Here is a 23,223-nt window from a genome sequence, read left to right on the forward strand (position 1 = left end):
GCCTCGTAGACCCAAAAATATGTTTAGGGGTGAAAAAACTATGTTTACTCCGGATAATCGAATTTGTCAAATTCGGATAAAATTAAGTTTGTACATAAATTATATGTCTAAAATTCAAGTCCGGACTCAAAATTTTTATTCAGTTTAAGAATCAAATCCAAACACATAAATCTTGTCTGATTTACTTGTCCAGACCCTAACTCGAATTATATTATTATCCGATTAGGATCCGAACATATAAATATTTCGTAAACACGTGCTGTTATCCAACCCGAAATCGATTTTTTTTGGCACCCCTAAATCTGTTGTCACTTTGTGGAACCATGGATGCCAGGTCTAATGTACAACATATTGCAGATAAACTGCATCCGAAGCATCCGAAGCAATTGAAACAATAGAAACAACTTCCAAGACATCCGAAGCAATTGAAATGGTTCTTTTTCAGTCTAATACTGCAGCACCTTCGTGAAATTTTCCCTCATAAGGATCAGATACAGGAAAAATAATGAAGAAAACCATCCATAGCTCCAGTAGTTCAAGTATTGAGGTGAAAGGGCAAGTGGGATTTGGCCACCAAAAACCATTTCTCATCATCTCACCAGTCAGACCACCCTGTAGATTTATCATACCTGAGACCAAATCCTCATAAACCATATAATGGGTTGCTTCAAATATTCATTAATGCTGCAGTCTGAGTTCATTCTTCATATGCTTCAATTCACAAAACTTGATTTGGAGAACAAAACATCTAACAGAAAATTTGTTACTAAAGAGTGGACTAAAAAATAAAAATGGTGCAAAACCCTACACTATCAAACTATTAAACTTTGGCAAAATAAATGGGGATGCTTTGATGACTTGATTTTGGTGTCAATAATTGTTGCAACAATGAAGAAAAGAGATTATATCTTTTCATTGATATGAAATTTACGAGTTTACTCCTCGTCTGTACCTGAACCTTCTGAGCTAGATTCTCCTTGATGCACAGATCCATTTGCAGCAGCACCCTTCTTTTTTGTTTCCTTTTCATCTTCTTCATCTTCACTATACTCACTCTCATAATCCTCATACTCCTCCTCTTCGTTCTCCTCCTCCTCCTCAACCCCATCCTCCACAACCTCTTCTGTTACTGGACCACCACGAGTGCCTGCCCGAGTTCGTTTCATAATTTTGAGCTTCAAGTTAGTTTTCTTGTCACAACCTATCCAAGAGTCGCATAAGAAATAGCAAAATAAATTATGGTTCCCCTCCGTAAGGGCCTGGAACTTGCCCATCACTAGTCTGGAGCCACCCCGAACCTTTTTAACTGCTTCTCTAACTGCATTACTTGTCTCCTTCGCGGTTGCCCCTGAACCCTCCATTGTCTCCTCTATTGCTTTCGAAGCAGCACTTACAGCCGCGGCTTCATCCATGAAACTTACCTTCTGAGAAAACCACACATTATTTGAGACAGGGTCTGCAAGCAGAAACCAGAAATTTTCTTCCTTGTGAAATGGATAGTACGGAGCATGGGGGAGAGCACCAATCAGGCCATTAGCACGTTTGAGTGTCGCCCAAGCTTGGACAGTGACAACATCACCTTCTTGTATACCCTCCTCACCCTCAGTCTCACATTTAACTTCAATGGTTATAGAAGGCATCATTTCCAATACCATCTCAACGTCTTGTACTTCAGCAGATGAAAATCCAGCGACTTGAGTAAGCAGCTCAGCACGATTTTGTAGGGTCATGTCAACAAGCTCCTGGAACGATCTCACTTTCTGCAATAAAAGAACCAAAACTTCAGAGATATGGAAGAAGTTTGCTCTCTGTTGTATTTCTTATTTAACCAAGACAAGAAAGGAGGTTACCAAATTGCATGATCACATGGAAAGCAAACTCAATCCTAAACCCATTTATTCAGTTATTCCAATAAAATGGGACAATATCCCTATTCCTTCTCTAGGACACCAAGGATGAATGCAGCCCAGTGCCATATAAAAAGTACACAAAGGAAAGTTGCCAAATTTGGCCTCATTAAACATTACATATATCTCTTAGCAAATATCTTTTGACCTCTACTGGTAGCAATGAAAGTTAAGGATACTCTCCTACACAGCAAGAGACACATTCAATAGTTAGAATCCAGCATAACATAATCTAGTGTTAAGAGTTTCTCTACTCACCTTACGAGCTATCTTCCTGATAACAGCCTCACTAAAGTGTGGCAGCTGCAAAAAGGGTGCAATCCCTTCAGAAGATCCTCCACTTGCCTTCCTCGCACTGAGAGGTACAGCCTGCATCACAGTCCACCAACTAGAAATGATTCACAGTACAGAAGAGGAACACATTTTTCTGTCTAAGAAAAGTCTAACAAACTAAGAACTGTGACTCCTATAGTCCTATACAACCCGATGACAGACTAATATACGCAGACATAAGTTCACAATTTTCAAACAAAGACCAAGTCATTGAATATGTACAAAACTTTTTATGATGATTTCATTGAGGTAAGAAAATACCTGTTCCTATCTGTGTGTGAGTGAGCACAGGCTTGTGGTGAAAGAGAGTGCATTTGCAATTTTAATTGTTGAAAAATGTAAAATATAAACAAAGACAAATCACTATAGCCAACATATAAAATATGCACAATTTGAAAAGGCTTTCAAAGATACCGATTATCCCAAAGTTCAGGAAATGTTATTATAGGGATCATCAGTAACAGCACCTGGATGACACTTTGAGAAAGCTCGACGACCCCAACTGCAGGCCTCAGCCACCCATGCCCCTGAGAAGTGCGTGGTATGACTGCCATCTGTAGATAGACAATAAAGCATTAAGAAAGCAGCTTAAGAATGCAAGTAGAAAAACCTGCCAAAGATTTTAAGAAAAGCCTAACCAAAAAAGAGAGTTATATTATATGGAACAAGAGCTTACCAAGTTGAAAAGTTCCCCCTATCTAATTCACAAATACGACGTGTAACATCAATTATGAGCTTTCATTGAAGCAGCATCCTTTACTACGGCTACCCATAGCTCTATGGTTTTTTTAGCTATTGATATAATTTTCTTATTTATCTACCACCCAAAAGTTGTTCACTCGATGACAATCACCTTTCTTTTTAGCCTCAAGGTGTTTTTATTTTTCATTTTTCTTTTAATTTGTAATCCTTTCAGATGTAGGTACCTCTCATTATCCCTAAGTCCTCTAAAGCATTCATTAGGGAAACTTCCTGCCTTGCTGAGCCTGAGTAGAGCTTCCTAAAACATTGCTAGTTGGTATCTGTTACACTAAAAACCTTCAGAAATCCACTACTTCGGAGATATAAGGAAATGTACTTTAGCCACAAGATAAATCACTATGTTCCAAAAAATAACACTTACAAAAGGAAGAAAGGGGGAAATCCTTCTTCCATATACTTGCTTAATTGATTCAAAAAAGAGTGGCCAAACACACACTTCATCTTACGTCTTACTAAATGCCAAAAGTTTAAAATGATTGGGCAAAGATTTTCTGACATTGTTTCTATGGAAAGAATATCTGAAATATCGACAGCAACATAACTGGCTTAAAGGAGAAGCTGCAGGTTCAGTAGCCAACAGTAAAAATGTATACAAGTAATAAAGATTATGTGATGGTAATTGGAAACCACCTTCATCAACTCTTCAAGAAGGCGAGGTGCAAGTTCTAGTACATGTCTAAAATCAACTAGCAAAGCTGGCGACAATGCTGCTGTTTCACGAGTTAATTGAGCCTGGATCAACAACTCTGTCTGGAAAAAGAATGCCAGAAATGTAAGTGTACAAATGTCCACCAAAAATTATAACAAAATAAGCCCATTGCTCAACATTGCCACACCTAAGCGGCCAAACCGCCAAAGTACCTTAACTAAGGCTGGATGTTGTTTCCAGAACTTAGCCTGCTCTTGCTTAATATTCTTCAGGTCCAAATTCAACTCGCTCCTGACTGACATGAATAACTTCTGAAGAGGTTCATTGTCAGTCCTACGAACTGGAATTTCCATGTACTCAGCAGCCTTAATGAAGACTTCCATAACTTTGCTGTAAAATCAAAGTACAAGGTCAGACAATAAAATAATTATCCTAGATTTTGCAGTAGGTTTCAAGACATCCGGTAACAAAAGTTAAAAGGAAAAAGAGACAAATCAAAGATCTGTAGAGAATTTGTATACGCTCCTACTTATTCTTTCCCAAATAACCCACGTAATGTCAATGGGTAAAATTGATAGGACATACAACTGGTAGAAAAACATACCTACTGAGGATCTTGATGATATATGGGAAGTAAATGGAATCTGTAATTATCATTATGTGCTTATGATCAAAATAGTAAAAGGATGCAAAACAACAACACATCTATGGAAAATATTCTATCACGACCTCTAATAGAAAAAAATAATTAACAGACTCAAAATACAGGACTGCGCTAACTACTTTCATTTCAATTATATAGAATTGTGTTCATTAGTCATTACCCATATGAATAGCAATATGCCATGTGTCACCCAACAATAATCCAATTCTCCGCAATTTCTAAAATAAAAAATGTAAGGGAAAGTGGCAAACGAGGGGGAGAAGGCCAGGAGGGGGAAACAGGGGGGAAAAGCAACTATGGCCATTAACGATGTTGTTGTGATGGAGAAGATCTAAAAACCTAGCACTTCCAAAGTAATGGTGTTTTTCTAGTCAAGAGATGCCTTTGCCATCAGAAAGGACTTGAAAGGTATGCTTATAGTGGCAATTTCTTGTTTTACGCACATAACTTTCTATGATAAGACTGCCCTTGAACTGGACCATTCTCCCAATTCAAGTCCCTCTATCTAAGTTCGGAAAAGGGCTGCCAGAGTGAGGGCTCCGATCCCTTTCCCAACTGTGGAAAAGGACTTCTTCTATCTCCTTGCTATCCCCATTAGTGGAATGAGTGATGTCGGAAGATCTCTGCTTACCTAACTATCAAGTGTAAAAACATGAGGCTAAACAGTAAACCCTTATGTTCCACTATCTTTGTGTTGTCAACCAAAAAGCTACAAATCATCAATCCTGAGTCCAGAAAACAATTAATTTCCTTTACACTGTGACAATCTGTTTATATTCTATTTTCAGAGATGAGTGTTGGCACAAAATGGCTCTTTTTTATTCTTCAACTGGGCGGCACCTCCTTCGAAGAATATGTCTTTCAAGTTTTAACTGACCAAAAAAATGAATTATGCAGTCGGGTATCTTCATGCCAATTCATATGCAAATTTAAGACAAAACCATTACAAGGTCAAATGTCATTTTCCAAGAGATGCATAAGGAGCACAGCCCCATTGTACAGGGCATGTTAAAATCTACTGGTAAAGTTAAATGGAGGTATTTTTTAGTCGCAAGACAGACAGAGTGGATGTTTCTATGGTCCAATTAAAATATTACTCGACGTCACACTGAGAAACATGATGAAAAGGCCAGATATCTTAAAAGACATGAGTACCTTGGGGCCAGAGAAGGTTTCATGAAGTAGTAGTATGCGGACAGCGTTTGATGCATGACGTAGTTTCCAGTATACTTAGATGACCTTGAAAGATATATCACAGCTATCACCAATGGCAAGAGAATACAAACACCAACAATCCAAAGTAAAAGGATTCCACCAGATGCCCCGTCAATGTTGAGCAGAAACTGGGGAAGAGCTATGCCCATTTGAAACCCCTGAATTAATAAAATATAGCATGTAAGATCAAAATATGACCATTACTTATGGTTCACTGAACTTCTGGAGATGTGTCAAAAACAAAATGCTAATCATTCTTATTACCTGTCTGCCATCCGGATGGCCATATTTTTCATAATTCTCACGGGATACTGGATCTATCAAAGCCTGGTAAGCCTTGGAAATTTTATCCACGAAATAAATGTGAGCCTCTGAAAAGAAAGTATAGGATAGAAAAGATAAAATTAGCTAACACAGGTCACTTGAACGACAAGAAAAAGAAACAGTAGAACCCATGAAATTTCAGAATTACAACCTGGATCGGGATTTTTATCGGGATGGTACTGAACGGTTTTTCGCCTATATGCCTTCTTTACTTCAGATTCGGAAGCTCCAGGTTCCAATCCAAGTATGCTATATGGGTCAAAAACTTGAATCTAAGCAAAATGAAAAACAAACTCAATTCTCAAGCATTCAAGAAACCTTGCCACACAGGAACAACAAAAAAGATCACGATTCACTCAATACCAAAATGGCAACTTATGATAAAGCTCAAATACTAGTGAGACATTTTTTCATTAACAACAATTTGGACCAGTAAAAACTTACCTCACCACTCATGTTTTTTATGTAGTATATCAAGAATATCATCATGATCCAAAGTAGTACTAGTGTCAAGTTGCTGTATGTTGAGAAGTGCGAGATCTGCAAACAGATACCAACAACACAAGTAAATAAAATAACCATCACCTTAATATACCTTGGTATGTCGATTGAGGAGCTCACCCGTTTAAATATGGATTTCCGATACTTCCCTGAACGAGAGCATTCAAGACACTGGCAGTGAATGCTCTTTGCTTTCTTTGAGGCAGCACGACATAACTTCATTATTGTATACGGTACTAAAGGCAGTGCCATTATTGTCAAAATGAAAATAGGGAACAATGCACTGGTCTCCTCTGAAGCAGCCATCGTAATCCCCTAACTATAACAAGTTTAAATGAGCAAATTATTCTGCCCAGAAAAAGAGAAAAAAAAAAAAAAAAAACCCAATTAGAACACCCAGTCTTCTTGAAAGGAGGACAAAAAATAATATAATAAAAGCCACCCCATCAATTCCAACAACAATTGCAAAATACAAAACCAAAGTTCTCTGACATTTTAAGTATATATGACTTATCACCAAACTAACTATGAAAATATCATCAAGAAAAACCGGCCAAATCCTAATAGTAGAGATGACATGTCAAAAATATGTCCATGGACTGCTTATATGATAATGTCAACAACGCCAATCCCAAACAACAGCAAACATTTCAGAGAGTGGCCATTATAAGCAGTCCACTCAGTCCTCTGAATTCCCATCAACCCCCACCCCTAAAAAGTCCCCTTGAATGTCCCCCTAAATCAGACCCATATTACTAGAAATTTAATCGAATAAAAAAAACAGAGTAATGACCACGTTTAAGCATAATTCAACACCAGGGGAGTTGAGGGGAAACAAAAGAACAACCGCATATAAAAATTAAAATCCGAAAACAAAATTTAAAACCAGCCTAGTCCAATCAGATCATACCCTCTCATAATTTAGCTACTTCTCACATTTTTATCCCGAGAAAAACAAACAGAAGCTGAAAAATTATAGTCATAAAAGCTCAATTATGAACTACAATCTCTTCCCATACTTAAATCATCAAAGAAAGAACTATAACCTTTAACTGAAGTAAAACCCATCAATACGACGAAGCCCCAACAGCTAAAATTCACAACAAAGTTATTCCAATTCAAAATTCTCGAATCCATACGCCTCAGTTTACATGGAAATCCAGCTCATACACATCGTTAATTACCAACAACAAAACCCCCAAAGAAAAATCAAACAATTAAGAGTCCAAATCTCCAGGAAAAAAAAATTAAGTATTACCAGAACAATATCACAAGACGATAATCCGATCTCCTTTCCGGCGCGGCGTCCTCCCAGTGACACCTGTATATATAGATGCGTATTACTACTGTATTTCATAGAGAGACGGCAACCTCGGGTTTGTGGAACACTCCCAGATCCGGGTAAAGATTGGTAACAGTAGAGTTGATTTTCATTCCATTTTACAATTTTATCCTGCCAAACCGTCTATCGTAGGTTATACTGGTCAATTCAGGTCGTCCCCCAGATTACCTGTGACTATGTTTGGTTGAGAATGAGAATTCTTTAGCTTCCAATGTTTGATTAGCGAAGGAATTGTGACCGGAATGGAAATGAGATTAATTGACAAAAACTATATTATTCTTGTGATATAGCCAACATTCTTTGTTAATAAGCTCTTGTGCTCATGGGATATTTGTATTAGTAATAAGTATATGTAGATGTATTTAATCTTCTAAATTGAACTATTTATGTGTCGCATATTGTTTGTTTCATTCACCAACTGATGACCAAATGACATAATTTAGTGTCAAAATCAAGCTTATCGAGCAATTAACAACAAAAATCAAAGTAGTATCAAACACAGAATGAGTAAGCCGATTAATCGGGTGCGGTTAAATGATTCTTTTTTCATATTTTAAACCCAATATTATTTCAATCAAAGGGACATTATTGTCTTTTCACTTAGAAGTGTGAGTTCCATTCCTGATGGAATTCACAATTTTGGAGTCCAACTTCCAAATCCACAATTCATGGTATGAAAGGAATTCATCATTCCGTTCTAGCTTTTACATTGATACCAAACGTCGTAACCACATAGGAATAGGAATTCCTCATCCTCATTCCGACCGAAATTGGGCAACCCAACATAGCATATGGATTTATAGACATCAATGAATTTTGTAAAATAAAGTAATAAATTGAAGTATTGAACACAAACAATACGAGTTTATAGGTGTGGGAAAAAATTGGTTTCGGGTTGGTTGTAGGTCGGATAATATCGCGTGTTTAATGAAAATGGGACATTTTTTAATACATGCATCGAATTTTCCAAATTATCATTTTCATTCACATTAATTGTATAACAATAATATCCTAAACTATCATCGTCTTCTATCCACATATCTCAACTGTCCTTTTAGGAGAAAACATGTACCAATAAAGACGACAACATTTACACATTGTTTTTATTGACCAAGGTAACCCTTAAATTCTCATATGTATCAACGTTTTTTCAACTCTCACATTTTCTACGCACAACATTATTAACTCTGACATTTTTTTTTAAATTTTTTAAGTTCCACAACGAATTCTCTCAAAATATATGACGAATTTTAGAAAAAATATAAATTAGAAATCAAGGTAGAAATCTCTTTGAAATAAGCCTCATTGTGGATATATTTTGAGCCAAAAAATCTCAGAGATAATTTTTAACAAATTACATATTTGAATGCCTAGGCATTGGAATTCAGTCAAATTTTAAAGTGTGCGCCATTTTGAATCAACGGTGCAATTTTCAACTCAAAACACCGTTGATAATTTATCTAAGTAAATTTATATGTATTATTATATCTGCGTAAACTTATCTGCATTAATTGATATGCATAAATTTATTTGTATTAATTTACTTATATAAATTTATATGCATCAATTCATCTGCATAAAATAGCGCAATTATACTTTCTAGTTTCTAACCATGTTCTTATACAAACAACAAAAAAATTATGTTCTTAGCGATAAGTTTTTTTATCCAATGACTTTATTGGAACAAAAATATTTTTTGAGTCCACTTATTGCTAATCATCCCATAAAAAGTATAACAATTCAAAATTTATAAAATTTGATATAGATTTTCATAAAAATAAAAATAAAAATACAAACAAACACTATTTTATATTTTTGTTTTCTATTTTTTAAAAATTAAAATTAAAAATTAAAAACAAAAATAATACCAAATAGGACCTAAAAATATATAAAATTTATTATAAGTTTTCACAAAAATTAAAACAAACACCATTTTATATTTTGTTTTCTATTTTTTAAAAACCAAAACAAAAAATTAAAAAAAAAAGTAAAAGTAAAAGAGTGATACGAAACGGACCCCAACTAGCGCGTTTCAAGTTTTTTACTTTTGACAGCGCCGAGGGCAGCCCTAGAAGAGTAAGGGGGAAGTGGACACTCCCAAGCGATCCCAACTCCCAAGTAAGTCGAATTCCCAGCTCTCAAACTCTATTTATTTATTTTTTGAATGAGTAGCTGCCGCACAGTCGTTGATTCATTGTTGTTTCATAGATGTCGTTCATGGGAGAATCAGCGTGATTTTCATTGTAGAATATCTAGTACGACAATATTTAATCACATATGCTTTCTTTGATTTGTAAGCGATTGCTTATAATCTCAAGAAGGGAGAGGGTTTTGGTGCCCTCAAATGCTGTCCAAAGATTTCAATTTTATGCCTCAAAAAGCAAATCGGGAGCTGAAAGAGATGAACCAGAATCCTCTTTTACGGTAACTTACCTACTGAACTCATGTGGGTTGCCTTTGGAAACTGCTAAATCTTTGTCCAAGAGGGTGCATTTTGAGACCCCAGAAAGACCAGATTCGGTCCTTAATCTTCTCAAAAGTTATGGGTTTACCAGTACTAGCATCTCTAAACTCATCAGCTCTTGTCCAAGCCTGTTAGTATGCCATGCCGAGAAGACCCTCTTGCCTAAACTTGAGTTTTTCCGTTCAAAAGAGTTTCCAAGCTCGGATATTGTAAGGATTGTCTGTTGGAATTCGAAAATCCTTACTATGAGCTCGGAGAAATATCTGATTCCTTTATATGATTTCCTCAAGAGCGTACTTGGAAATGACCAAATGGTCTGTGCTTGTTTGAAGAGCTCGATTTGGATCTTTTCAGTAAAAAAGACTTTGGCTCCGAATGTGTCACTCATGAGAGAATATGGATTGCCACAATCCTCTATATCAGCGATTCTTTTTCAGAAATTATGCTTATTTGGCTTGAAGACAGAGAAGCTTGAAGGATTACTTAAAAGGGTCCTAAACATCGGATTTGACCCTACAAAAGGGGTATTTGCGGAAGCTCTTATAGTGTTTTTTCAGTTGAGTAAGTCAACATTGGAACGTAAAATGGATGTATATAGGAGATGGGGTTGGTCTGATGATGAGATTTTGACGGTTTTTAGAAAGTTTCCCTCAATGATGAGGATATCTGAGCAGAAAATATCTAGCTTGATGGATTTCTATTTGAACAGGTGCGGTTGTGAATGTTCCAACTTTGCCACATATCCACAAGCTTTGAGCTTTAGTCTGGAGAAAAGACTCATTCCTAGATGGTCGGTGGTTGAAATTCTGCTGCAAAAGGGATTGATTGAAAAACAGCATATCAATATCCTTTACCTTTCGATGCTAAGTGATAAAGGGTTTGTGGACAAGTTCCTCATTAAGTATCAAGATCAGGTCCCTCAAATAATGACCATATTTCAAGCAAAAGTTGGTCTTCAGGAGTTAGGTCATGAATGTGAGAATATATGCAGGTGAGAATCTTTGTCAGAAGTCCATTTCAACACTTAACAGGTTTCAAATGGAGAAACTTTCACCGCGAAAGTTGGTCTTCTGGATTTAAGGTGAAGGGAGAGAATGTATTTGTGTAAGACTGTAAGGTATTCGTAGCATTGAGCATCAGTTTTGTTAACATGTAAGGCATTAAGAAATGGTTGTTCAATTTAGCAACACTGTTTCGCAAAACTTGTGAGGCTATGATCATAGTATTATTCCAGTTTCATACTACTTCTGCTGCAATTATTTTCAACTGCCATATTTGTCTTCTTGGGTGATTGCATGATTGAGGAAGGTGTGTTAATGGTCATGGGAACCAGTGGTGTAGAAAATCCCTAATCAGTGTTTGGTTGGCAATTCGCTGTGGGTATTGGAATCCATTCTTACCCCGATGTTGGCGTAATTTGAAGTTCAAATGGAATAGAGAATGAGATTGCCGACACCTGGCCTTGAATTCCAATACCATTTCTTAGTTGGTATAAGACTACTAGTAATTGGAATTCCTTTTCTTTTGCAATTCTTATTTCTTACAACCAAATATAAACCCTGTCGTTTTATTATTGCCAGTAGAGTTTCTGAACCCATTTTCCAGTGATGGGATATGGCATGGGTGTTATCACTCTGTTGAGGCTAATGGGTTTTACCCTGATGTGCTTTTTCCTGGCACTGTAAGTATCAGGATTTTCATTTTTCTGGGAAGCTCCAATGTTGCTCTTGTTTGGTGTCCTCTGTTCTATAGGTGGCCGGTGGCTCGTGATCTTTTATCACCATAGCTCAGTTCCTTGTGCACTGGTTGGCTTTGTTTTTTTCCTTTATAATTTTCTTTGTATTTCACAGTTTTAACATTCCTTTTAAATTTGACTGAGTCAGAATATGAAAAATCTGAATCTTATGAGTGCAATGAAGTAATGAACGCATTGCTGGTCTGTACGCAAATCCTGTATGCTGTACTCCTTCAGTGATTAGTGATTACTAAGTGTTGGAACCTTTTCCAGTATTGTCATTATTGGATTCGGCATATTTGTTCCAAGGAAATCAGCATCCTACAGAACCAGGCACTGGGGAAAGCCTTAATGCATGTTCTATCTCCGAAGCAAACTACATTTGCAGTCACTCTGTGGTAGCAGCTGCCAACCCAAAATACAGGTTAGGGAACTTCTCCTGTTCTATTTTTTGTAGAATTAGCAGACTGAAACCATGGTTTCAGTTTTCTACCTTTTGTGTTTTGGCACTGTAGGTGATTGAATGGAGCTTTTTCCTCATTCTTTGGCCCCTTGAGACTTTGTTAGCTAAATCTGCTGAAAAAAGAAAAAGAAAAGTTGCAGGCATGAATTGTGCCAGAAACTGGAGATATATCAAGATTATGATGCAGCCTTGACAAGTTTTTGCGTGGAGATGTATGAAGATGCTGATGAGGCCACAAGAAGAGCAATGAGAAGTTCTTTATTTATTTATTTTTATCAAATTGACATAAGAGTAGTGCAAATCTTCTAAAAAACTAAATACCCTTATTTTTTTATTATCAAATTGACATAATGTTCTACTTCTAATCTTTTAAAAAACTAAATACTAAATGCATTATTGTCAGTAGTACAAATTTTTTGCCAAGTTTATTTGCGCCAGAAGTGCAAATCTTGCAAAGTTTATTATTAGCAAATCATATTTATGTTGTCGCCGTATATTTTTCTTATTCTTTTTCTTTAAATATAAATGGTCACAATCTTGATAAAAGAAAAAATAAAAGGACAGTTGGCGCCGTTAAAAAAATAATTGAATAATCATAATTAAACAATATGTCAGTTGGTTATTTTCAAAAATAAAAATTTACATTAGAGGCGAGAGTCAGATTGATTTTTATTGGGCCATTAAACGTACCCCGTTGCATTTGCCCTTACTAAAATAACCGAACCAATAGATGATCAATCATCGATTCCGTCAAATTTTTGACCGTGACCAACGTTTACAACGGTGCTCTTAAGACGACGCCGTAGCCTTGTTTCGGTAACCAAACCATTAATGCTGTGTTTGGTAGCAGTAACTTCTGGGGCGCTCGGTATGCTCCTTTATCTCACTACGGTATCAAGTTATACATACATACGTCTCGTCGGAGAAAGCCCCCAATCACCCAATTTAGTTATTGATTTCTGAAATCTTGATAGGGTTGTGATCCGTACATCTCAGATATCGCGTTATCTACATCGAATTTGATCAGTAAGTATTCAACCGGCAAGGAAGATGCAGTTCTTTGGAGGGTCAGAGATCAGTCCGTCGCCACCGGCGCCAACTCAATCGGGGAACAATGCTCACATGATTTACATTTTCAACCGGAACGGTGTTTGCTTACTATATAGGGAGTGGAACCGCCCTCTCCACACTCTTGATGCGCAGCAGGACCATAAACTCATGTTTGGTCTGCTCTTCTCTCTCAAATCTTTGACTGCTAAGATGGATCCTACCAGGTACATGTGTTTTGATTTCTATGATACTTGGCTTTCGATGACCCGTGGAAGTTGATTTTTAGATTCATTGGTGTTACTTTGATTGATGTTGGAGAGGGAAAAGATGAATGAGGAGTATTTGAATACATGGCGCCTGACATTTCTTGGGCAGAAAATTATTTCCAAGCTGATAATTGTCTTTTTGTTTGGTTTGTGATGATAGATTTAGAGATCTGCGAGTTATGATTTATTCTGTAGAGTTTCATTTGTATTACCAGGCTCTTTCTTTTTTTGTTGTAGTGCGGAGAAAGGAAACCTTGGCGTTCCTCAGTTACCTGGCCAAGGTTGTTCATTTCACAGTTTTAGTACAAACACGTACAAGCTTAGTTTCATGGAAAGTCCTTCTGGGATAAAGGTCAGCGCTCATTCTCTTGATATATTATCTTACTTGTCATTGAAATCATAGTCATAGAAAGCCGTGCTGTTGAGAACTCGCCAAATTTCAACTAAAGCTGTAAGTGCTTTTGCCTATAATAGTTCTTTGGTGTGTTAACTACCATGGGGCCTCTGTATCTTGCTCCGACAAATCCGTGCTCTTTCGTGGGATCAAGTTTGGGATTTAGAGTAATTTATTCAATCAATTAAACCTATATTCTATGTTAAAAAACCTTTCCTAGGGGTAATAATCCGGATTCCAGACATTCCATGCTGCTAGAGTTGTAAATGCAGCTTCTGCCTTCTGCTTGGTGATTTGAAATTCGTAAAAGTTCTTGCTATAAATTTGTGACGGTTTTATGCTATTCATGCATGGTAAATTGTGCAGATTATCTTAATTACTCATCCTAAAACTGGTGATTTACGGGAGTCATTGAAGTACATTTATAACTTGTATGTTGAATATGTTGTCAAGAATCCACTGTACGCCCCTGGAACTCCAATCAGGTAACATGGTGTTCTTTCAAATTGATTCTGCTGATTGATGTTTTTAGTAAGCCAGTTAGGGAAACTAAGAATATAAATAGACTTTATGTATTTGATTTGTGTAGGTGTGAGTTGTTCAATACAAATCTTGACCAATATGTGAGGAGCGTTGCATAGCAAATCATGGTGAGGCTTATCCTTTATCAATGCTAAGCTAAGCGAGAGACGAGGAGGCAATGAGAAGATTTGATTTGGAAGCATGTCAGTGGAACCATCTATTGTGTGTCAATGTCGATTGTTGAGCCAATACAATTAACAATGATTTTTCTAGTGAAAATACAGTTAACAATGCTAAGACGTGATGACCTGTTAATGTTATTGTTGCATTTAATTTTGGTGTATATTTTAATGAGAAAACCTTAAATTATTGTTGCATTTAATTTTCCACCATTCATGTGCAATGTGCATTACATGGTATTAAAAGAACCGAATAGCAGAATATTGATCTTGATTTTTTGTTCTTGTTAAAGTATATGATTATCTTAAACTTAACAATGAATATGGAACGTTAGAGAGAGTGTACACTGCTTAGGAGCCAAAATTAGTTATAGAAATACCGCTTGCATAAGTTTTAACATAATACATGAAGGTAGTTTATGTTATTTGGTGGTCTAGGTGTTGCATAGAGGCATGCCACGTTCCTGCGACTATGCTTCTAGTATTGAGTTGATCTTCGCCACCAACCAAGCTCTCGTTTCTGTGTTTGTTCTATCAGCATTGAGAATTTGAAATATAGAGCTTTTACATGTTCTCAAACATAGTTGTTTTATGTACTCTAAAGTCCCATGCTTGGTGATATTGCATTGCCCAATCATTGAAATGTTGCGTTTTGCATGGTTATGGACCAACAATACTCTATTTCCTCGAGTTATGAGCCCGAAAATATGTGCAGCATCCGCAATTGTAAAATTGTTTGATGACTTATATGCTTGATGTCCTCTATGGACTTTGTCCAATATTTCATTTGAAATGCATAATCTACTAGCAGTCCTGAACATATTTCACTTCCAAACATAGGAACAAATAGACATCAACTACCTTATCCTAAATCACACTTACTTCCATTGCTCGACTAGCTTGGCCAATGCAACCCTGGATGATCCACCCTCTTCCATAGCCTTCATTGCTTCATTTCTCTTTGCCGTTACTCGTTCCCTCAATGAGTTACCTTCCTCCGACTCCATCAATTCTCTAACTCGCTTCTCAACCTCGGTTGCACTAACGAACCCAGTTTCGGACTCGTTCATTGGCAAAGCCAGCTTCAGCTCCTCAACCAGCAATGCCTTGTTAAACTTTTGTTCTGCGTATAACGGCCATGCAACCATTGGTATACCTGCACAAACCGATTCCAAAACTGAGTTCCAGCCACAGTGAGTCACGAACCCTCCAACTGCTTCATGATTTAACACTGCCACCTGTGGTGCCCAACGCTTAATTACCAGTCCTCTCTCCTTTGTACGGTCCAAGAAACCATCAGAGAACAAAGAATTCAGATCTGGGTCTGGTTGAGTGAGGAACCTCTGCTTTTTGTCCTCCGAAGGTGGGTTCCGTACCACCCACAAGAACCTTTGGCCACTCTTCTCCAAACCAATAGCTATTTCCCTCAACTGTTCCTTAGAAAGCAAGCCCAAGCTACCAAAACACAAAAATACTATGCTTTGACTTGGTTGCTTGTCGAGCCAAGTTAAGCATTCAGATCCAAGCACCTTATCATCACCCTCATTACCGATTTGACGATTTGTGACAATTAGTGGTCCAATGCAGAAAACTGGCGGTGTTGGACCATCAGGATTGCAAACTCCATCTGCCAAGGCCTTCACAGCTTTTGGTTCGAGAGTGCTAAACGTGTTAACGATGATTCCGGTTGATTTACTCAAACCAACTGAGCAATCAATGAAGCCAGCATACTCTGTTGTGTCTTTTTCAAGCATTGGCTCTGGCATATGAGACAAGGGTATCGGCGGCAAGTAAGGGAGGTTAACAGTAGTCTCGAGATCCTTGAAATTCTTATTGGTGCTTCTGTCAATTGTTGGAAAGTGACAAAACAGAGCTAGAAAACTAGCACCAGAAGTAAGGAAAAAGTAAGCTGGAACATCAAGTTCTGTAGCAACATCAAGAGCCGCATTACAAAAAAAGTCCAGGATTAAGGCATGGACGGTGGATGTTTGAGAAATTGATTGGATTGCAGTGTGGACGTTGGGGTTGTTGAGGCGAACGAGGTCGAACGTGAGGGCTTCGACACAGGAATAAGAGGCAGGGTCTAGAGGGAGAGAAACAGGGGGAAGGTGGTGGAAGATGATAGATGGGTTTGTGGTGGAGACGGCAGAAATGTATTGAGCAGTAGAGCCAGTGGCGTAGGGAGCTGTGGGGAGGAGGATGTTGACGGTGAAAGATGGGTGGTGAGTGAGTATGAGCTTGCCCAACTCTACCATGGATATGAGGTGGCCCATACCTGTAGTTGGATACAGAACTATGGCAGCCATTGAAACTTCTCTCTGTGTGTGTGAATATGTGAATTTGTCCTCCTGCATAATGATGTAAATAGCAATCAATAATTGTATGTACTACGTTGAGTGATGTGGAGATGACTTTGTTGAGTGGTTCAAATGACTTTGTTGCTATGTGACTCATTACTGTGGTTGATTTTTTGTTTTTCTTTCCAATGGAATCTTTAAAAGAATGCGAGAGTACATGGCTCGGGCATTTGAAAAATTTACACAAATGTGCACATGCTAATGGCCATACAGACGTTCCCGTCTATTTATCAAGTTCAAAAAATTGTGTGTGGACCTCACATTGTCTAATAGACTAGACATGATTAAAACCGCAAGGAAACAAGAGTGACTTCTATTGCAAGGAGCCTCTAACCCAAGGCAAGGGTGGTGGCAGTGTTGTTACAGTGGATGATGCCACCGGGAAATCCTTTTGTTGGAGTTGAGGATGAGAAACCAGCATGTATTAAGGATTTGTATGTGGATTTTAGATGTTCTCTTCTGTTGTCGCTTTTGATTAGGAGTAAGGCAAGGGCGGTGACACTGTTATTACAGAGGATGATGCCACCGGGAAGGAGGTCCTACCCCAAACTCCTAAGCATGCACAATCTGCTAATTTCGTGCTTCTTTACGTATTAGCCCATGACCTATGAGAATATGTTCTTAATTTGCCGGCCCTAGAAGGATTTCGGTCCTCATATGGCCTTGGTTAAGTGTACATTTTACCTTTGAAATGCATTATCTACTAGCAGTTCTGAACATATTTCACTTCCAAACATAGGAACAAATGGAAATCAACTACCTTATCCTAATTCACGCTTACTAGTTACTTCCATTGCTCGACTAGCTTGGCCAATGCCACCCTTGATGACCCACCCTTTCCCATTGCCTTCATTGCTTCATTTCTCTTTGCCGTTACTCGTTCCCTCAACGAGTTTCCTTCCTCTGACTCCATCAATTCTTTTACTCGCTTCTCAACTTCGGTTGCGCTAACAAACCCAGTTTTGGACTCGTTCATTGCCAAAGCCAGCTTCAGCTCCTCAACCAGCAATGCCTTGTTGAGCTTTTGTTCTGCGTACAATGGCCATGCCACCATTGGTACACCTGCGCAAATCGATTCCAAAACTGAGTTCCAGCCACAGTGAGTCACGAATCCTCCAACTGCTTCGTGATTTAACACTGCCACCTGTGGTGCCCACCGCTTAACTACCAGTCCTCTTTCCTTGGTACGGTCCAAGAAACCATCAGGGAGCAAAGAATTCAGATCTGGGTCTGGTTGAGTGAGGAATCTCTGCCTTTTGTCCTCCGGAGGTGGGTTCCTTACCACCCACAAGAACCTTTGCCCACTCCTCTCCAGACCAATAGCTATTTCCCTCAACTGTGCCTTAGAAAGCAAGCCCAAACTACCAAAACACAAAAATACTACGCTTTGACTTGGTTGCTTGTCCAGCCAAGTTAAGCATTCAGATTCAAGCACCTTATCATCACTCTCATTACCTATTTGATGATTGGTGGCAATTAGGGGTCCAATGCAGAAAACCGGCGGTGTTGGACCATCAGGGTAGCAAACTCCATCTGCCAAGTCCTTCACAGCTTTTGGTTCGAGAGAATTAAACGTGTTAACAATGATCCCGGTTGATTTACTCAAACCAACCGAGCAATCAATGAAACCAGCATATTCTGCTGTGTCTTTTTCTAGAATTGGCTCTGGCATATGAGATAAGGGTATCGGTGGCAAGCAAGGGAGGTTAACAGTAGTTTCGAGATCCTTGAAATTCTTATTGGTGCTTCTGTCAATTGTTGGAAAGTGAAAAAACAGAGCTAGACCACTAGCACTAGAAGTAAAGAAAAAGTAAGCCGGAACGTAAAGTTCTGCAGCAACATGAAGAGCGGCAGCACAAAAAAAGTCCAGGATTAAGGCATGGACAGTGGATGTTTGAGAAATTGATTGGATGGCAGTGTGAACGTTGGGGTTGTTGAGGCGAGTGAGGTCGAATAGGAGGGCTTCGACACAGGGATAAGAGGCAGGGTCTTGAGGGAGAGAAACAGGGGGAAGGTGGTGGAAGATGATAGATGGGTTTGTGGTGGAAACGGCAGAAATGTATTGAGCAGTAGAGCCAGTGGCGTAGGGAGCTGTGGGGAGGAGGATGTTGACGGTGAATAATGGGTGGTGAGTGAGTATGAGCTTGCTCAGCTCTACCATGGATATGAGGTGGCCCATACCCATAACTGGATACAGAACAATGGCAGCCATTGAAACTTTTCTGTGTGTGTGAGAATATGTGAATATGTCCTCCTGCATACTGAAGTAAATAGCAATTAATGATAGTATGTACTACGTTGAGTGATGTTGATAAGCTTTGTTGAGTGGTTGAGCTGGCTTTGTTGCTATGTTACTCGGTACTGATACTTTAAAAGCATTACTCATTACTCATTGCTAATTGCTATATAAAGGTATGCCACTCAATTGCCATGTACATAGGAATGCTAATGGTTGGGCTCACTAGGTTCGAAATGTGGTGTAATCGTATCCTATTGGAGCATTAAGAATAAATTCTTTTGTTGGAGTTGAGGATGAGGAACCGGCATGCATTAAGGATCTGTATTTGGATTTTAACTGTCCTTGTTTTCTGTGGGATAATGTAATTTCTGGTCACTAAAATAGTTAATCATGTCTAATTCAGTTATTGAATGATCAAACGTTCTAATTTTAACACTCAAAATTGAAAAATATTCCAATATACACACTCTGATAGATTTTCAACTATTCGAGTAATTAAATTGTTAATGTGACATAAAAATCAATATAAAGAATATGTTCGAACATAGAAAAATCAATCTGTACATTCATATTTAAACAATTTACTACTTACAATTTTCAACACAAGTTGAGTTGGAAATTAACAACTCTTCGTGATGAAAAGTTGCATTAGAAGTCAGGCAAGAGGACCTACTCCTAAGAGCATCTGCATCAGTTTCTCTTAACAGATTCCTTAAAATACAGATAAAATGTCACTTTCCCCTATTTTACAGATTCCCTATCCAATCAACACTGCATCAGATTACCTATCATATTCTCTATTGCATTAAAATAATATTTATTTCTCTTTCCTTTATTTATTCTATTCATATAAACTACTTCTATTTAAAATAATAAATTAATTACATTTAAAACAATATATTAATTAAAATAATAAATTAATGTTATTAAAAATTAGAGAAAAAAATTGAGGAGAGAGAAAGAAGAGAGAGAAAAAGTGAGGAGAGAAAGAGGAAAGAGAAAGAAAGGAGTGAGGAGAGAGAGAGGAGAGAGTGAGGAGAGAGAAAGAAGAGAGAGAGAAAAAGTGAAGAGAGAGAAAAGAGTCAAAATGTGAGGAGAGGAGAGAGAAAGAGATGAGAGAGAAAAAAGAGAGAGAAAGAAAGGAGTGAGGAGAGAGAGGAGGGAAAAAATGAGGAGAGAGGAGAGATGAGAAAATAAAGTAGTAAAAAATATTATTTTATGTTTAGGGAAGTGAATAGTTGTTCTCTAGATGTAGGGAACTACTGTTCATATTCTGTAAAATAGGGAACCTCTAGGTAATCTGATGCAAAGCTCTATTTTGACAAAATCTCTAAATTTTACAGACAGACTCATGTTTAGGTAATCTGATGTGGATGCTCTAAGCATGCAAAAAGTGGGAGTGGGGCCATACAGAAATTTCAAAATCTTATATTATATATATATTATAATCAATAAATGTTGAACTAGTCAAAGCTCAGATATGATTTTGTTTGGCTACTTTATTATGGTCGTAGGTTCACACACGTAAATGCGAATATTTTGATTTCGAATTCATACCTGACACCACTACAAACGTAAGCGCACTGTTCTTCAACTCATACTTTTTTCGATAATTCGACCAACTTGGCCAACGCTACCCTGGACGTTCCGCCCTCTCCCATCGCCTTCATTGCTTCATTTCTCTCTGCAACAATTCGTTGCCTCACTGAATTACCTTTCTCCGATTCCATTAGCTCTCTAACTCGCTTCTCCACCTCGTCTGCTCTCACAATCCCATTCTCTGACTCGTTGATGGGTAAAGACAACTTGAACTCTTCCACCAACAATGCCTTGTTAATCTTTTGCTCTGCATAGAGTGGCCATGCCACCATTGGCTTGCCAGCGCAAAGCGATTCGAGTACTGAGTTCCAACCACAATGAGTCACAAACCCTCCAATTGAATCATGATTCAACACTGCTACCTGCGGTGCCCACAGCTTGACTACTAGTCCTCTGTCCTTTGTGCGATCCAAGAAACCATCCGGTAGCAAGAACTTTAGATCCGGGTCTGATCGAGCTAGGAAACTCTGGCTCTTATCCTCGGAAGGTGGATTGCGCACAATCCACAAGAATCTTTGGCTACTTTTCTCTAACCCAGTAGCGATTTCCCTCAGCTGTTCCTTAGAAAGCAAACCTGTACTACCAAAGCACAGAAACACAACGCTTCCACTCGGTTGCTTGTCAAGCCAAGTTAAGCATTCGGGGACCTTATCATCACGATCACCACCTGTTTGACGGTTTGTGGCAATGAGTGGTCCGATGCAGAAAACCGGCGGTGTTGGACCATCCGGGACACAAACCCCATCTGCCAATGCTTTCACAGCTTTTGGCTCAAGAGATTCAAACGTGTTAGCGATGATTCCTGCTGATTTCGCCAACTTAGCCATGCAATCAATGACCCCGACATATTCCACAGTTCCTCTTTCCAGTATCGGCACTGGCATGTGGGACAGAGGAATCGGCGGCAAGCATGGAAGGCTCACCGTAGTTTCGAGGTCCTTGAAACTTTTGATAGTATTTCGGGCAATTTCCGGAAGGTAAAGAAATAAAGCAAGACAACTTGCACCTGAAGTAAAGAAATGGTAAATCGGGACATCAAGTTTGATTGCGACATCAAGAGCAGCAGCACAGAATAAGTCAATAACGAAGGCATGAATGGTGGAGGAGGTAGAAATTGATTGAAGAGCACTATGGACATGAAGGTTGTTGAGCCGAATAAGATCGAACATGAGGGCTTCCGCCGAAGAGTAGGAGGCGGGTTCTAAAGGTAAAGAGATAGATGGGAGGTGGTGGAATATGATGGAAGGGGCAGTGGCGGAGATGTCAGCGATATACTCCGCAGTAGAGCCAGTGAAGTATGGAGCCGTGGTTAAAAGTATATTGATGGTGAAGGACGGGTGGTGAGTGAGTATGAGCTTGCCCAGCTCCACCATGGAGCCCAGGTGGCCCATCCCTGGAGATGGATACAGAACTATGGCTTCCATTGCGACTCCGTGAATAATTCCGATGTCCGAATGTATATGCATATATATACACACATAAGAGTGAAAGAGCCGGTCCCAACTCCCAACTCCCAACTTTATTTTATAATACGACGGTGACTGGTGGCAAACATGCAACAAGAGAGAAATGGTTTGGAGGCAGTGGAACTGTGGAAGATAATGTAGTGGGGGCCGCCGGCCGGGGTTAATGGGCGAGTTGGTGATATGAAATATATTTAAGGGACATTTGGTTGAATGAGGGTGAGAGGTGATTCCCTTGTTTTGTTGGATTTTTGGAGCGTGGAATCTCTAACTCATTCCACACTTTATTCTCCTTTGTGTAAAATAACCAAATTCACCATAAGGGTGCGTTTGGTAAGAGGGTAAGAATTTGAGGGTATAATTTGTTATCCATGTAAATGTTACAAGGGTAATAATAATTATGGAGAATAAGTGTTACCCTTGTTTGGTAAAGAAGGGTAAAATTTACCCAAGTATTCATTACTCTTGTTTGTTACGACTATACATTATTGGTGTAATACCATTACCCTTGTTTGTTATTATTGTAATGAACCAAACTAGAAAAAAGTGAGATTATATTTTTTATTGTTACGACTATCATGTATCATAATTTTAAAAATTTAGATACATATGCATATATATACACACACAACCAGACATATATATATATAATAACAATTGTTAACAATTTTTGTATATATGTGTGTGTATATGTGTCTGTGTATATGTATATGTATATATGTATACATATATATGTGTGTGTGTATGTATGTTTATGTGTATATATATATATGTATATATACACACACATATATA

The 23,223-nt window shown here is 38.3% G+C and overlaps 6 protein-coding genes across 10 annotated transcripts; 2 read left to right on the forward strand and 4 right to left on the reverse strand.

The window, feature by feature from the left end:
• Window positions 1-648: 648 nt before the first annotated feature.
• On the reverse strand, window positions 649-7,818 carry LOC119985721 (dnaJ protein ERDJ2A-like). Its single transcript, XM_038830078.1, has 11 exons — window positions 7,614-7,818; window positions 6,476-6,703; window positions 6,299-6,394; window positions 6,006-6,126; window positions 5,795-5,901; window positions 5,471-5,688; window positions 3,864-4,041; window positions 3,633-3,752; window positions 2,708-2,794; window positions 2,166-2,276; window positions 649-1,760 (listed from the first exon to the last, which is right to left on the reverse strand). The coding sequence occupies exons 2-11, from the start codon at window positions 6,659-6,661 to the stop codon at window positions 936-938; spliced, it is 2,049 nt and encodes a 682-aa protein (XP_038686006.1). The 5' UTR covers window positions 6,662-6,703; window positions 7,614-7,818; the 3' UTR covers window positions 649-935.
• A 1,919-nt stretch (window positions 7,819-9,737) lies between these two features.
• Window positions 9,738-12,790, forward strand: LOC119985722. Of its 3 annotated transcripts, none has more exons than XR_005465134.1 (3): window positions 9,738-9,815; window positions 12,045-12,320; window positions 12,412-12,786. XR_005465134.1 is itself a non-coding variant. In XM_038830079.1 (2 exons), exon 1 carries the CDS (start codon window positions 9,975-9,977, stop codon window positions 11,154-11,156), a length of 1,182 nt encoding a protein of 393 aa, XP_038686007.1. In that variant the 5' UTR covers window positions 9,782-9,974; the 3' UTR covers window positions 11,157-12,320; window positions 12,412-12,790. The 3 variants fall into 3 exon arrangements, 1 of the variants encoding a protein (XP_038686007.1); XR_005465133.1 differs by having other exon boundaries at window positions 9,742-9,815; window positions 12,170-12,320; window positions 12,412-12,780; XM_038830079.1 differs by having other exon boundaries at window positions 9,782-12,320; window positions 12,412-12,790.
• A 399-nt stretch (window positions 12,791-13,189) lies between these two features.
• Window positions 13,190-16,492, forward strand: LOC119985688 (trafficking protein particle complex subunit 1-like). 3 transcript variants are annotated; one of them, XR_005465117.1, is made up of 5 exons: window positions 13,190-13,633; window positions 13,913-14,027; window positions 14,436-14,554; window positions 14,659-14,794; window positions 16,358-16,492. XR_005465117.1 is itself a non-coding variant. In XM_038830007.1 (4 exons), exons 1-4 carry the CDS (start codon window positions 13,410-13,412, stop codon window positions 14,708-14,710), a joined length of 510 nt encoding a protein of 169 aa, XP_038685935.1. In that variant the 5' UTR covers window positions 13,190-13,409; the 3' UTR covers window positions 14,711-14,980. The 3 variants fall into 3 exon arrangements, 1 of the variants encoding a protein (XP_038685935.1); XR_005465118.1 differs by lacking the exon at window positions 16,358-16,492 and adding an exon at window positions 15,209-15,341; XM_038830007.1 differs by lacking the exon at window positions 16,358-16,492 and having other exon boundaries at window positions 14,659-14,980.
• LOC119985685 (UDP-glycosyltransferase 88B1-like) lies at window positions 15,518-17,275 on the reverse strand. Its single transcript, XM_038830005.1, has one exon. The coding sequence runs from the start codon at window positions 17,122-17,124 to the stop codon at window positions 15,649-15,651; it is 1,476 nt and encodes a 491-aa protein (XP_038685933.1). The 5' UTR covers window positions 17,125-17,275; the 3' UTR covers window positions 15,518-15,648.
• Window positions 17,276-17,733: 458 nt separating this feature from the next.
• On the reverse strand, window positions 17,734-19,689 carry LOC119985686 (UDP-glycosyltransferase 88B1-like). Its single transcript, XM_038830006.1, has one exon. It carries the CDS (start codon window positions 19,385-19,387, stop codon window positions 17,912-17,914), a length of 1,476 nt encoding a protein of 491 aa, XP_038685934.1. The 5' UTR covers window positions 19,388-19,689; the 3' UTR covers window positions 17,734-17,911.
• Window positions 19,690-20,782: 1,093 nt separating this feature from the next.
• Window positions 20,783-22,782, reverse strand: LOC119986188 (UDP-glycosyltransferase 88B1-like). Its single transcript, XM_038830746.1, has one exon. It carries the CDS (start codon window positions 22,429-22,431, stop codon window positions 20,962-20,964), a length of 1,470 nt encoding a protein of 489 aa, XP_038686674.1. The 5' UTR covers window positions 22,432-22,782; the 3' UTR covers window positions 20,783-20,961.
• Between the last annotated feature and the right edge of the window lie 441 nt (window positions 22,783-23,223).

This window comes from Tripterygium wilfordii, chromosome 19 (assembly GCF_013401445.1).
Source record: "Tripterygium wilfordii isolate XIE 37 chromosome 19, ASM1340144v1, whole genome shotgun sequence".
Classification (NCBI taxonomy): Eukaryota; Viridiplantae; Streptophyta; class Magnoliopsida; order Celastrales; family Celastraceae; genus Tripterygium; species Tripterygium wilfordii.

What these genes read in the sequence shown, in the direction of transcription:
- LOC119985685 (XM_038830005.1), bottom strand. Translation starts at nt 17,124, where the DNA reads ATGCAGGAGGACAAATTCACATATTCACACACACAGAGAGAAGTTTCA.
- LOC119985721 (XM_038830078.1), bottom strand. Translation starts at nt 6,661, where the DNA reads ATGGCTGCTTCAGAGGAGACCAGTGCATTGTTCCCTATTTTCATTTTG. An exon ending in CGATAAAAATCCCGATCCAG is followed by an intron (nt 5,902 to 6,005) that starts GTTGTAATTCTG and finishes CTTTCTTTTCAG; the next exon opens with AGGCTCACATTTATTTCGTG. An exon ending in AAACCTTCTCTGGCCCCAAG is followed by an intron (nt 4,042 to 5,470) that starts GTACTCATGTCT and finishes TTGATTTTACAG; the next exon opens with CAAAGTTATGGAAGTCTTCA.
- LOC119985688 (XM_038830007.1), top strand. Translation starts at nt 13,410, where the DNA reads ATGCAGTTCTTTGGAGGGTCAGAGATCAGTCCGTCGCCACCGGCGCCA. An exon ending in GCTAAGATGGATCCTACCAG is followed by an intron (nt 13,634 to 13,912) that starts GTACATGTGTTT and finishes TTTTTGTTGTAG; the next exon opens with TGCGGAGAAAGGAAACCTTG. An exon ending in GCCCCTGGAACTCCAATCAG is followed by an intron (nt 14,555 to 14,658) that starts GTAACATGGTGT and finishes TGATTTGTGTAG; the next exon opens with GTGTGAGTTGTTCAATACAA.
- LOC119985686 (XM_038830006.1), bottom strand. Translation starts at nt 19,387, where the DNA reads ATGCAGGAGGACATATTCACATATTCTCACACACACAGAAAAGTTTCA.
- LOC119986188 (XM_038830746.1), bottom strand. Translation starts at nt 22,431, where the DNA reads ATGCATATACATTCGGACATCGGAATTATTCACGGAGTCGCAATGGAA.
- LOC119985722 (XM_038830079.1), top strand. Translation starts at nt 9,975, where the DNA reads ATGCTTTCTTTGATTTGTAAGCGATTGCTTATAATCTCAAGAAGGGAG.